General features: G+C 43.2%; 1 protein-coding gene and 1 long non-coding RNA gene across 6 annotated transcripts in view; one reads left to right on the top strand and one right to left on the bottom strand.

Moving 5' to 3' along the window:
• The window catches only part of ARAP3 (ArfGAP with RhoGAP domain, ankyrin repeat and PH domain 3), a 530,251-nt gene that overhangs the window by 312,294 nt on the left and 204,703 nt on the right, over positions 1 to 13,254 (bottom strand). For all 5 annotated transcript variants that reach the window (XM_085617771.1, XM_085617775.1, XM_085617774.1 and 2 more), the window contains exons 7-10: positions 9,643 to 9,712; positions 3,195 to 3,315; positions 354 to 541; positions 95 to 201 (exon numbers count right to left, since the gene is read on the bottom strand). In XM_085617771.1, the coding sequence (XP_085473897.1) occupies positions 95 to 201; positions 354 to 541; positions 3,195 to 3,315; positions 9,643 to 9,712 (486 nt within the window). The remainder of the gene's footprint in view (positions 1 to 94; positions 202 to 353; positions 542 to 3,194; positions 3,316 to 9,642; positions 9,713 to 13,254) is intronic.
• The window catches only part of LOC146810702 (uncharacterized), a 199,915-nt gene that overhangs the window by 135,180 nt on the left and 51,481 nt on the right, over positions 1 to 13,254 (top strand). The gene's annotated exons all lie outside the window — the stretch shown is intronic.

Genomic DNA, 13,254 nt, shown 5'->3' with positions numbered 1-13,254 from the left:
TCCAGTGTATTCAACTCTATAACAAATCATGCGGGAAAAAATGCGAGCATAAGAAATATTATTTGTATCTTGGACTCTTTTTCTTGATACATACGTAAAGGTCTTCTGAGGTGTGATGAGTTCAAAGCTCTTATTCTTTGCATCACGGATGGTGGAACCTTGCATGTCAATCACACATATTCCGATGCCCATTTTGAAGAACTGAAAGCAAAAGAGAAAAGAAAAATACATAAATATCACCTACTGACACAGGAATCTTTACCCAAAGAATATCTTTAAGAAAAATGGGTGGTTTCTGCTAAGATTAAAGGGTGTAGTCTTTGTTAATTTTGTATCTCACTTGTCTTTCGCACCTGCTCATTTTTGTACAGCCACACCTCGTCCCTTGCCAAAACGGTGAAGACTTTGGACTTGTAACCTTTCAGCTCCAGGAAACCAGACTTCTGAAAGTTGGCAGAGGAGCCATACCGCGGCTTCGGGAAAATCATGCGATGCTCTTTCACCTTATTCTGTAGCATAGTACACCACTCCGTCTTCAGCGCTGCACAGAGGAGAAAGAGACAAAGTTCAAGAAGAAAATAGATAATGGAGAGAGCGAGAGCGAGAGTGAGAAACACATGGTATTAGGGGCAGCAGAGAGGGAGAAAGACAGAAACAAGAGAGGGAGAAATCATTGAGTGGAGTCCAAATACAAGAGAATGTTACTGCAGAGTATATTACTTTCTGGCAAATATCTGACCTATGTTCTCTAAATAGCTACCATTCTGCACCAGAAAATTGTTTCTGTTTCTGGTTACTTAGAGAGTTCTTCGCGAATACTAGCTATTTTCCTTTTTTACTCACACCCGCCTGATTGTTTACTTACATAATTGTGTATTTACTTTGATATTTGTACCTGACCTTCCTCATCTACCAACCAGATATATAATATTATAACAAACATGTTAAAGATAGTAAATTAAAAAATCTATGAATATATGAATGTAAAAGAGCCATATACAAGATTATTGTATCCAACTATTTTGTAAAGTATTAACTCACCATCAAAGTGGTCTCTCAGTGCTTATTACATTTGTTTGCTGTTATCCAACTCAATAGTGCTCATGTTATCAATCTATCAAAATATCAAATAAGCAGTCCTTTTTCACTAATTTTTTTTTCTTTCTAGAATCATTTTATTATATGTGACTGTAGTAAAATCAAATATTTGTAATGGGTTGTGAAAGGCTAGCACAAAATATTTGGATATGAATTTTTGAAAATGGATGAGAATAGATGTAGGGCACTAAGTAAAAAAAAAAATACATAAAAACTGAAACTAGACAATATTGTTCCAATAATAGGGAGAACATCTTCGCTAGACATTCATCATCTAGTTCTTTTAATTGGGTGTTTTGGAAGCAAAGAATGGTGAAGTTTAAGGAAGAAATTGCACAGTATGCTGATAACTTGACTCCAAATTGTTATTTATTAACACAAGAGACCAAGGAGCTAAATCCACACATTGAAATAAATCTCATTAGACAGAAGGTCAGAGATCCTACCCCTGCAGACAGACCTCAACGAGGAGTGACTTTGGTTCGGGAGAGGTTGTGCGGTCATCTGCATCAGTAGAAGACTGGAAGACAGCTCATTTCACATGCACTTTGTCTCTCTCAGAGAAGTCCTTGCATCTGTCACACATACAGATCTTTCCATGTTCTTCATCCAAAACCAAAAGAAGGTATTCCAGGTTTCCATTTGGCAACTGTCTGCTCTATGAATGGTCCTGGACACCACTCGGAGGAGTCAGAGGAAGAAGCACTGGAGTATGTACAACCACAGATGATAGATGGATCAATAATGGGATTTCAAACATTCTTGTGCCTAGCATAGAAAGACCACATTATTTTCCTGAGAAGATGGTTGTGACCATTCCCAAGTCATCATTCCAGTTTGTGTTGCCAGAGCTTCCCTGTTACAGATGATCACAAACCTTTTTTCTGTGATGTTTTTTCCTGCCTTATTCAGATATGAAGAAGTTCTATTCTGGTAGGATATGTTGGAATACTTTCAAATCTCCTGTTTCTCTTTGTATTTACCGCACACATTGGATGCCTTTTGTCCCTGATTTTTTGCTATTGCTCTTCTACTCTCTGCACTGTGTCCTGTAAAGCATTTCAACTTCCTACAAGAACTAACAATATTACCAAGGAGGCTTTTTCTTCTCTTTGTGGCTTTATGCTCCTAACTTCGATCCTCTTAAGGAGACATGCGACATCTTTCACTCATATATTAGGCAGAGTGTTCTACCTACCTAGCGAGAGGAGTCACCCTTTTTTTCAGGAAATTAGGAAGGACACAAGAGACCTACACTGCGTCCAGTATTTGAAGAAGAACTGTCAGACCTGCTTGCTGTCATTCCCAAAACCATTTTTACTGTTATGGTTGTGACTACGGCCCAAAAGTAGGAAAACTGGCCAGGGTTACTTGCTGTCATTTTCACAAAGTGGTTTCCTCTGTTCTGGGCTGCAACTTCTGCCTGAGGGTAGGGTGACCTGCCTGGACTGCTTGCAGTCATTGTCCATAATCAGTTGTCTAGATTGTAAGCTGACAGGGAGAAAAGGATCTACCTGACTTGTTTGAAGACATTCTCAACAAGCATTTTTCTCTGCTTTTGCAGTTACTACTGCTTTAGGGAAAGCAGTGCTGTGAGGCCTGCCTGCCGGCATTTTAACCAAGCCATTTTCTCTGTTGTAGACTGCATGTACTGCCCAAAGGAGGGAAAGCTTGCCAGGAACTACCAATAGGCCTACTTCAGAAGTGGACTAAAGTTCTGTAGTCCAAAAATGTACCCATAGTGAAGGAGATCAACATAGAGACAGAACCACAGTTACTCTCTCTTTTTTAACTTTGAAATCATGTTTGAAGTTACATGAGCTCCGGACAATAGCTGCCACTATCTCTAGCCGGATCGGAGCATGTGATCCAAATGTCTGAGTAGGCAGGGAACAGATAGACTGGATGGGTCAGAGTTTTAGCTCTAGTTTGTATGTAGATAATGAGGGAAATTGTGGTGAGCCACATAACATACAATGAAACTGCTTGTCTCCAGCATGCTTGTATCGATACTGACATACTAAGAAAGTAACTAGTTATAGCAACTGTGCATGTTTTATTCATAACCAAGTCCTAATTTTGGTATTTGTGCTTACCTTCGTTCTCAGCTCGAAAGACAAAAATCCTATGACTAGTGACCACTTCAAACTTGTTATCTTTGCAAGACCTGGACATCTCAATGACTGCCAGCGGGATCACTCCTTTTGGGTACAGTTCCTGCAAAGGATCAGAATGGGCATTAAGCATGGATGTTTTATCCTTCAGACTAACACATGTATGTATGTAGTATCTTACAGGACTGCTCTTAGAATTCTCTTCTGGATGAGGAAGGCTTAGGAAACTTAATGTAATGAATGATATGTGGGAATGGGGTGAAAATCCAAATGTAAGAATGGGGAAGACAAGGGAAAATAAGAAAACAAAGGCAACAACAAAAGTAAAGTTTGAGAGTAAACATCTGTTGAAGAGAAGGTACAAATGAGAAATGGTGGATTTAGGAAAGAGAATGAAGGAATAAGAAAACAAGAAAAAAATGAAGAAAGAAAGCAAGAGGGATAGAGCAATAGGAAATAAAGCAAAGAAGGCAGAAGTAAAGAATGCAATATGGATAAAAAGTAGGGAAGAAATCATGAGAGAAAGCAAGAAAGAAAGATAAAGAACACACAAACCAAAAACAAAGGAAATCAAGAAAGGAAAAGGTTAAGTATGATAGAAGGTATCTTAGAGCAAATAAAGATGGAAAGCTTGAAAAAATCCAGAGAGATCAGAGTGCATAGTAAAAACAAGCATTGAAAATGCAATAGGTCTCACCTTTGATGAAGTTAAAGCCATTTGCTTTGCTAATGGTATTGTACAGCAAAGCAAATGGTTTTAACTTAATGAAAGGCGAGACCTATTGCATTTTCGATCATGACGCAGAATCACATTTTCTATGTAACAAACATGGTCATTAATGTTACGGGGAGAGGATGTGGCGTAACGGCCACAGCAGCAGATGTTGAAGCTAGGGAACCGGGTTCGAGTCTCAGCGGGAGACTCAGCATCTTCCGATTTCAGGCAAATCTCCGTGCCAAAAAATGTACGTGTCCATCTGTAATGCAATTGGTGTTCATGTAAAGCGCTCTGATACCTTAGAGTCGAATTTGCACTATATAAAACGGCAAAAAAAACCTAAATTTTATGCTTTTCAATCTGTCCAGTGGCTTCAGAACCCATAAACAGTGACACTTCCAAACACGTCACTGTAGGGTCTACGGTATTTTTTGACTCTGTACCAGCTACTCCTACCTACTTAGCTCGCCCCTAGACACTCCAACCGTAAACACAGGGAATTTGTCATTTAGTTGATCTTTTTGCTAGCACCCAAGAAAGAGTACAACAAACACAATGCAGAAGGCTCTAAAAACAAAAGCCGACACGTCTGGTCGCTCGCTAGCTAGGGCTTAAAAGAAACCAATTTATTCCCTTCATCTGACCCTCCACTTTACCCCACCACATCCATTCGCCCGTGTCCTACATTAACGTATTGTCGTGTTACATATTACTTCCATAGGAAGCCTCTTATCGTGAATAACCTGATCGAAATCCGGGTATTCACTGCAATGATGTCGCAACAGTAGTTACTAAAGTGATTAGCCACTGTGGTGGCGTCACCCAGGGCAAGGCTGGTCTCCTTTGGTCTCCACAGACCTGGGCATGGCAGCTGGCAGTCTCACCAGAGAAGGGGAGCATGAGTGGCTCTGTGCCTGCACCAATCCCCTCCTCTCCCGCCGGAGCAGGCCTCTGCAGCCCCACGCTGAGGGGAGTTAAAAACACGCTGACGGCGGCTTGCCCTGAGCTGCTCCCAGTGTGAGCGTGCTGCTGTGGCTGGCGCGCGGCGGAGGGCTGGCACAGAGCGTGCGTGCGCAGATGGTGCTGGGGTGCGAGGCACGAGCCAAGGGTTTTGTTGTTAATATATATCTTTTAACATGTTATATATGCTTTTCCCGTAACTCCTTTGCTCCAGTTACGTGGTGGAAGGAGAAGTAGATGATTTGGGCGGAGGATTACACAACATAAAATTAAAGATAGATTAACTTTAAATAACAAGGATATTTTCACCTCGGGATGCCGAGCGCCATCATAGACAGCTCGAAATTCGCTCTCGTTGTCTATATGTAATTCGGAAACCTCTGGTGAACAATATCTTTGTTATTCAGTTTCTCATCTATAATTCAATATGCAGTTTTTAAAAGCACAAACAAGAACTAAAGAGGCCGCGATCTTTGCACTGGACTGAAGTAAACATAATATTGTGAATTGGAGGAACATTAAACAAGTAGTTGCGTAACATATATGAAATCAAGAGAGATTAGCAGAGAGCCAATGCCGACCCGTGGCTCGGCCCTTCCTTTTAATTTTTTACTTTACACGGAGACTGACAGCACAAATGAAGAAAAAAAAAACTGAGTTGGAGAAAAGCTAGGAAGACGGGCAGTCCGGGACAGCGAATGCAACATAAGAAACAAGCGCGACCCAGGAGGCCCACGCTCACAATGTGCAATGTTTATAACAACGGAGGCTGGATGCTTTACTGGAGGCGAAAGAAAAAGTCCCCAGAGTGTCACGCCTCCAATAAAGCATCCAATCTCCGCGTGCACATCTACTGTCTCGTTTGTCTCCCCGCTTGCACGCTGGAATCGTATCGATTCCAAAAGGCCTCTGCATGGCAGAGCAGTGCATGCACTGCTTTCGCCAGGCAAGACCTAAAAAGACAGAGAAAGAGGGGAGACAATCGTAAGTCCAAAAAAGAGATCCTCATCAACCACTATATGGCTCACATCATCATCATCTACAACATTAGCTATGCTTGTATGCTAATGGCACTCAGATCCATATCATACTACAGGATAGATCTGGGGTTGACACTTATGTTTTTGTCTGCCTGAAACATGTGCACTGGCTGCACCATAACTGGCTCTCACTTGAAACATTTATGAAAGATAGCATACTCATGGGCTTAGTATCCAAACATCACTCCTTTTGAATAGGAATACACAATGGAGCCCCTTCCCCAGATGTGCAAACCATTAGAGGAATTGGTTAAAGTTTAATCCACACATATGCAGAGTCATGAAAACTATATTCCACTTACTTTGCAAGTAACGAAGGCCTTCTCCTTTATTACCACTCTCTCACAAAATAACTCTAGTTCTTTCAGATGTAATGTTGCACTTGGAAAAGTGTATTAAATCTATGCGGGATCACAACTAAGACACTTTCCAAGTTTCAGAGTGGTCTGAACAATACAGCCTAATTTAAAACATGCCGTAAGACACAATGAGCAATGTATGCATGCACTAAAAAACCCTTCATTACTGCTGATCAAAGAGAGATCACATTTCAAGGCTATGCGTGCAGTACGAAATAAAGCCACTTACCTGTAACAAAATGGTTACTTGCCTGTTGGAGAAGCTTTGTTTGAGAACCTTCTGGATTAACATGCTGTGCATTATTCCACCATCTAGTGGCTGGTTCCAGAATGGTCTTTTCAGTCCCGTTCTCTCTTTTTTAGTTGGGAGCTTTGTCAAGCATTTGGTGTTGTATCCCTCACTGCATGATGTCAGACATATAACCTGAAAGCGCCACGGCATGGTTGAAATCTTCAGATTGTTTTTTACCCTTGAGCGGTCCTCCCGTAGATATGGTTTCCTCCTATGAAAATATTCACCTCTCTCTGTTGCAATTCAGCTCACTTTGTGGGAGGGTCACATGTGAATCCAGAAAATCCTTCAACCTGCAAAACTATCCCTACAGGTAAGTAAGACCATGTGGCTGACATTCAGGTGTCAATTAGGCATAGATTAATAATGAAAGCGAGTGTTGCTCAGCTTTTCCTCGAAGAGTGTACCCCTGGTTGTTAGTCCAGTACCACTCCTGCTGTTTCATAGCATTCTTGGATTAGCTGACATATCCATCTTGTATTATTCTCTTTGCTGACTGGGAAACCCTTTTTCGCTTGGGCAAAGGATTTAAAAAAATAAGGTTCCTTTCCTGATTGGTTTTGTTACCTGTGTAGGTAATACATGGCTGCCCTTTTGACACCCATTGCATGGAGGGCCCTTTCTGCTTGTGATTTTGGCTGGCAGGTAACTGTATGGTTGACATGAAAGTGGGAAATCACTTTTGGGAGAAACTGTGGATTAATGCTCATTAATAAAAGTTACTCATCTAGAAGGTAAGTAATTTATTTGACAAAAGTAAAATTTTGTGTCCAGCTTTCTCTAAGTCCTTTTCTGTATCACCACTGTATGAATCTGTTCCACTTTGCGGTGAAGCACTTCCTTGTGGTAGGGTCTGGTCTCCTTTAGGACCTTCATGGCCTCCAGGTCCCTTAGAGGTAGCCCCAGGTGACCAAACTATAGGACTTCATGAGCAATGCCGCTAAGCTGTGGGTGGCTGGTTCAGGTGGTATACCTGGCCCATTTGTATTGTCATCAAGTACTGATGTGATGGAAGTATCCTAACCCTGTACAGTGCCATCTCCAACAGGTCAGAGAACCACATGTGTCTGGCCATTTGGGGTGTTATCAGTATTAGAGTTATGGGTGCTTGTATCTCTCTAGCAGAAGTTGTATTAGTGGGATTGGGGGAAAAGTGTATGTAAATTTCCCTGATCATTCTATTGATAGGGAATTCCCTAGAGACAAGGGGTGTAGGTACCTGGATGAGAAGCGTCGGCATGATGCATTCTCTTGAGTTGCGTAGAGAACTATTTACAGCACGGTTCACTGCCAAATGACCTTCTCCACTATTTGTTGTGAGGCATTTACCTGTCTGCTTAGCCTTAGCAGTAGATATATTGCTACTAGTGTTTTGTTTTTCTGAATGGCTCATCTCCATGTTTAATGTGTAAGTTTGGACAGCACGTGTAACCTTGTCTCTCTCGGTTTGTTGATGTAGAAATGGAGATTGTGTTGTCTGTCTGGGTGTGAATTGTTTTTCCAATTGACCTGTGTCTGAAAGGCTTCAGTTCTACCACATTTATGTGTTTCGTCACCTCCTCTTTTGTGACCCATAGGCATGTTATGTTCAGTTTTTCTATGTCAGCTCCCCACCCCATGCAGGATGCATCCGTTGTGATGGTTACAGAGGGAGTTTGTTGTTTGAAATATCTTCTCACTCAGATGTTGTTCATGTTCCACAACTGTATCTCCTTGTGTATCCTCTCTATGACAACCACTAGATCCTCTCAACTTCCAGTTGCTTGCAGCCATTGCTGCTGCAGCCACTCCAGGAGTGGTCTCATGTGAAGTCTGGCATGGGGAGTTAGGTTTATGAACAATGCCACCATGCACATTAGCTTCCCTACTATCATCACTGTCAGAGGTTGACTCTTCTGGTATAGGCGAGCTTTATCTGTCAATACCTCTTTGCAACTGGTAGGTCTTAGCCACACTCGCAGGAACGTATTCAACCTCTCTGGGTTCAGGGAAAACCCTAGATTGTGGGGTGGATTTATCACTGAATCTATGTTATCCTGGGTGTATCTGAATGAGTTTGCATTACCAGCCAATTGTCCAAGTATAGGCGCACATCACTCCCTTGTCGTCGAAGGCTACCCTGATGCCATAAACTGTAGTGATCTAGGATAAGCACAAGCATAAAAAACCCAAGGGGTTGAAGTCGAAAGACATTGTTGGCAGTAAACCCTCACGTCCAACCTCGACTTCAAAGGTGATCAAAAGTGCAGGAGGAAGAAAGAGTGTCAGGAGAAGGCAAATTTGACATAGAAAAAGAAGACTTCAATGCTCGATGCCAAACAAAAAGGCCTTGATGTTAATGCGCCACCATGAGAGCGAATTGGAGGTCCCCACGAAGAAGGAATTCAATGACTTCTTTAAGCCTTTCGAATACCTCTGACATCTAAAAGGGATAAATCAACGGAGGAAGAACATACAGATCTGGAGCAGCCTCTGACCCCTCCAGAGCTCCAAGAGGAGGACATTTGTTTAATATGATGGGGAAACAGAAGAGTGCCAGTTTGAGTGAGAGTCATTCCACAAACTGAAAATAAAAGATAGGGGATGGCAGGATATAGACAATGTCCAGTAAATAAAGTGACAAGGATTCTGATGGGAAAAGCACTAAACGTCTGCATATTATGTTCCATTTTTTTGGAAGAGGTGATAATTAATGAACCTGAGAAAATCTGACACAAATTCTGAATGGCCCAGTGTTGGATTTTATAGGGTGTGATAATTATCTCAAGTGACATCAGCGCACTTTTAATCGAGGCCTAAGTGAATAGAGCCTCATTGCACTTTGATATTTGTGATTTGACTTGTTGTTCCAAAAAAAATGGAGAAAGAAAGGCAGACCAAAAAAAGGTGAGCTAGATGGGGAAAAATACACTGATAGAGTTGAAGTGAAAGAGAAAGCAAGTCAAAGGGAGGGGACAGAATGACAAAGTACAAAATCGAAAAAGAAAAAGAAAAAAAGAGTGCAAAGGGAATTAAAGGAATTGCTATGGTTCAAAAGAAACTGAGGAAGAACTAAACATACCTTGTCATTATTAAAATACTTTAAGTTTTTCCCATCAAATCTGATAAACCTTTTCTGGAAAACATAATTCCTGTCAAGAGAAAAAAACAAATGAACAAACTGAAAAAAAAAAACTTCCAAGCAAGTCACAAACAGCAAAACTAGAGCTAATCAATGTAGTGTACTTACACCTGGGGGACTAAGAGCTGAAGTATAAAAGGAAATGATAACAAGGTCAACATATACAGGCTTTATTAAACCACCCCCAATGCATGAAGAACACAAAGGCATTTTCCTTTTAAACCGATAAACTCTTCTTTTCTATACTAATCTGTGAAGTGCTTCTTGTAAGAGCAAGAGCAGGCCTTTGACCCACAATCGTGGCAGTCTATCTTAACTGTGTAGCTCTGTAAATGAACCTGTTATAGGATTGAGGCGTTTAAGGCTGTTTGGGTTTCTGACAAGTCAAAGGCATGCTGTGACTTAATTTAGCCTGATTCTGAGTTCAATCATCGATAAATGGCATGGAAGGGATACGAGTTAGCCTCTTGTGTGTTTGGTGGGTGAATTTTGCCATATCTGCAGTAGAGTATACAACTCTGCAGTGATGCCGACATGTAAAATGCCATACCATCCTGGAGCCGCAAGAGCATCTACCTCTTAGATTTGTCATGGCACCCTGTTGAATGGAACAGTTGTTTAAGCCACTGTACCGTATGGAGGTTAATACCACAGTCTAGCTTCATGGTATGGAGATCGGGCTGCCTTCTCTATTTATTTAAATTTTTGTGTCAATGTGTTTATTTAAGTTACCATCAGTGTTGATGGTTTCACTAGCATCCACAAAGAAACGCCTGAGGACATCTGAGTTTAAACTAGGTTACTATAGTCATAACAAACTGTTTTGCTTTTTGTACATGACAATGAACTGCATGGTAGGTGCATTGTATTAGGTCATATATGCAATTTAATGGTAGTTTGCTTTAATGGAGAATAATTTAAAAAAACTTAAAAAGTAATAAAATCCGATATCATCTCAGACAATTGTTGATCCCACCTTCATAGGAGTTAACAGAGGATTCTAATTACTTGTCAGAACTGGTAGGTAGGAATAAAGAAGCTGCTGTTTCAGGCACAGGAATCAACCGCGTCTCAAGCCTCTTCTACACAGACTTCATGTATTATTCTGGACATGGTTGCAGTAGTTACCTGATTTAGATCCGATAGATTTTCCTAGGGAGTGAGGGGTATATGGAGACAGGTTTTTAGAGCCAGACTCACCAAAGAAGTTCTGAAAGTTAGATGAAGGTGGGATTTGAAAGGGATCATTTAAAGAACCTATTCTTCTGGCACCATAGACATCAAGCATCATTGTGAAATCAGCAAGACAGAAAACATCCATAGTTGTACCAAAAGCGCTTTGCAGAATGCCTTGGGCCGTAGAAGGCAAGTCTGTTTTAATTGATACAAGACAATCCTAATTTACTCTGTATATAAAATTATGTATCCTCTGTGAGCTTTCCCTGTGCATTCATTAGCCTCTGAAACTCCCTTCTCCCCAGCCTATCATAGTAAGTATGAGGAAGGTTTTCACACACAGGTTTTCTTTTTATAAATTTCAATTTTTTGTGTGAAAAAAATGTCTTTGCCACATTGCCCTCTTTCACCATTCCCATAGTGTACAGATGTTCACATTCTTGCACCTTCCCTCAGATGATGCATGGTAGGACCACACACCATTTTGAATCCTTTGGCTATCTTTAATCGTTTTCTGTCCTTCTGGACGACGCCTGAAGAACTGGACGTACCACTCCAAATAGGACCATAATAATGTAAATTCTTTATGCTTTCGAAAAAGAAAAATAAGACAATTCCTTGGAGGTATTTACCCATTGCAAAATATCCTTTCATTCTTCCTAGATAGGCATGTCAAATCATGCCTCTGGAGCTTGGAGAGCAGTGCTTTCATGGACTAGCACAGGTCAAAACATGCTAAACCTCATTAACCAATGTATTCTATTAGTGCAAAGGACTGGGAAATAAATAAATCCATTTGTTTCCGCAATTGAAATGCAGATGGCCATGGTATTAGCAGTTGAGAGTGCTGGGGGTAAATACAGGACTGGACACTGGCTCACATGTAATGGGGTCCTTTGTCTATTGTGCTGGTTTCTCAGGACCGGGCCAAGTGGTCTATAGGTTGTGTAATCCAAAGTAACTGTAGAATTATTAAAACTATTCTTTAGGGGGAGGAGCCAAGATGGCGACCGGGACGGCAGCGTAGACTCCCGGCTCCGTGAACCTCCGCATCCCGCACGGATATCCTGCACGAGATCCTTAACCTGTGCTACGCGGTCGTGTTTCTGAAGGAGAGAGGCACCCGACTGTGTGACTCCGAGGTTTCTGGCTGCGGTATCGCTGGAGAAATGTGCATTTGAACTTTGCGGCCTGTGCGGCCCTGGAGCCGGGACCTCGAGTGGACGCCGTGGCCGGGCGGCAGTTCAACAACAGCGGCCTGTTGTGACTGGGTGGAGTCGGTCCACCGGAGCGGTGCCAAACTCGGCCTACATTTCGTCGTGGTCGTCTCTACTGTCAAGCGTAGCGGACCGAGTGCACGCCCGGGGGTGCAATTCTCAGACCCTCCGGTGGCTGCCCCTGCCTTTGATGGTGAGCTGCCCGGCCGCCGCCCGTATCCTGCCCTGATCATTGCGGGCCGCCCCCGAATTTTTACGGGAGCTGGTCCGTAGTGGGGACGACTGTTGCCCGTGACCACGCAACGGATAACTTTTCGCCTGCCCCCGGAACCCGGTCACCAGCGACGTGGACATCGAGACGCTTGTCCCGGGGTCCCGGCCCCGGTGAGGGTCGGGCATACTTGGCGGCCATCTTGTTGCGATGAAGCCTACCATCCTGTCCGCTGGGCCGCAGCGGGATTGTGAGAGTGCGACTTTCGGGAGTGTGGCAGCGCGATCGCAGAGAGCTGTGCTGGGGTACGGTGACCTCCTCGAGGCCCTTGGTGCTCTTCACTCCTCCTTGATTCATGGTGTCGGGGTCTTGGGGAGTAAGCTTGACGGTGTGGCGTCGGCGTTGGGGCAGTGGCGGCCCGCCTGTCCGCACGTACACAGGGACTACCCACACTGCGCACAGGAGGACACTTTGGCGGCCACCCCTGAGGTTAGTGCACGGCTGGACGCTCCGGCCAGTATGCTACAGTGTGTTCGTCCAGCTGAGGACCTGATCTGCCCCGGAGGCATTAGACCTGAGTGGGATGTGGTAGCCTCGTCCCGTACGTGCCCTCCTGCGACCCAGAGACAACTCCAGCAACTATTGTCTGCTTTGGCTGCTTCTGCCTTCCTGGACCTGGAGTGCAGTGCATATCCTTGTGCAGCACTGGGAAGCCTGTTTCTCCACGCTGCGGACTGTGTTGATGCTCAGAGACTTCCACCCCACCTGTGTGCGTCGCTTCTCGGACGTTTTTGGACAATCCTCTACCTTGGAACATCGGATATGGTGCTGGGTCGAGGGGTAGGCATGGGCAGACTCCCAAAGAGTGGTCAGGGATGAGGCTGATCCTTCAGGGGTGGTCATCTAGTGGACGGGCGGGCTCAGGGGTTGCGTGCTCTCCTGGCATAG

The sequence above is a fragment of the Triturus cristatus genome, chromosome 7 (assembly GCF_964204655.1).
Source record: "Triturus cristatus chromosome 7, aTriCri1.1, whole genome shotgun sequence".
NCBI lineage: Eukaryota > Metazoa > Chordata > Amphibia > Caudata > Salamandridae > Triturus > Triturus cristatus.
Note: the sequence above shows the minus strand (reverse complement) of the source record. Positions and strands in the feature narration are given on the sequence as shown.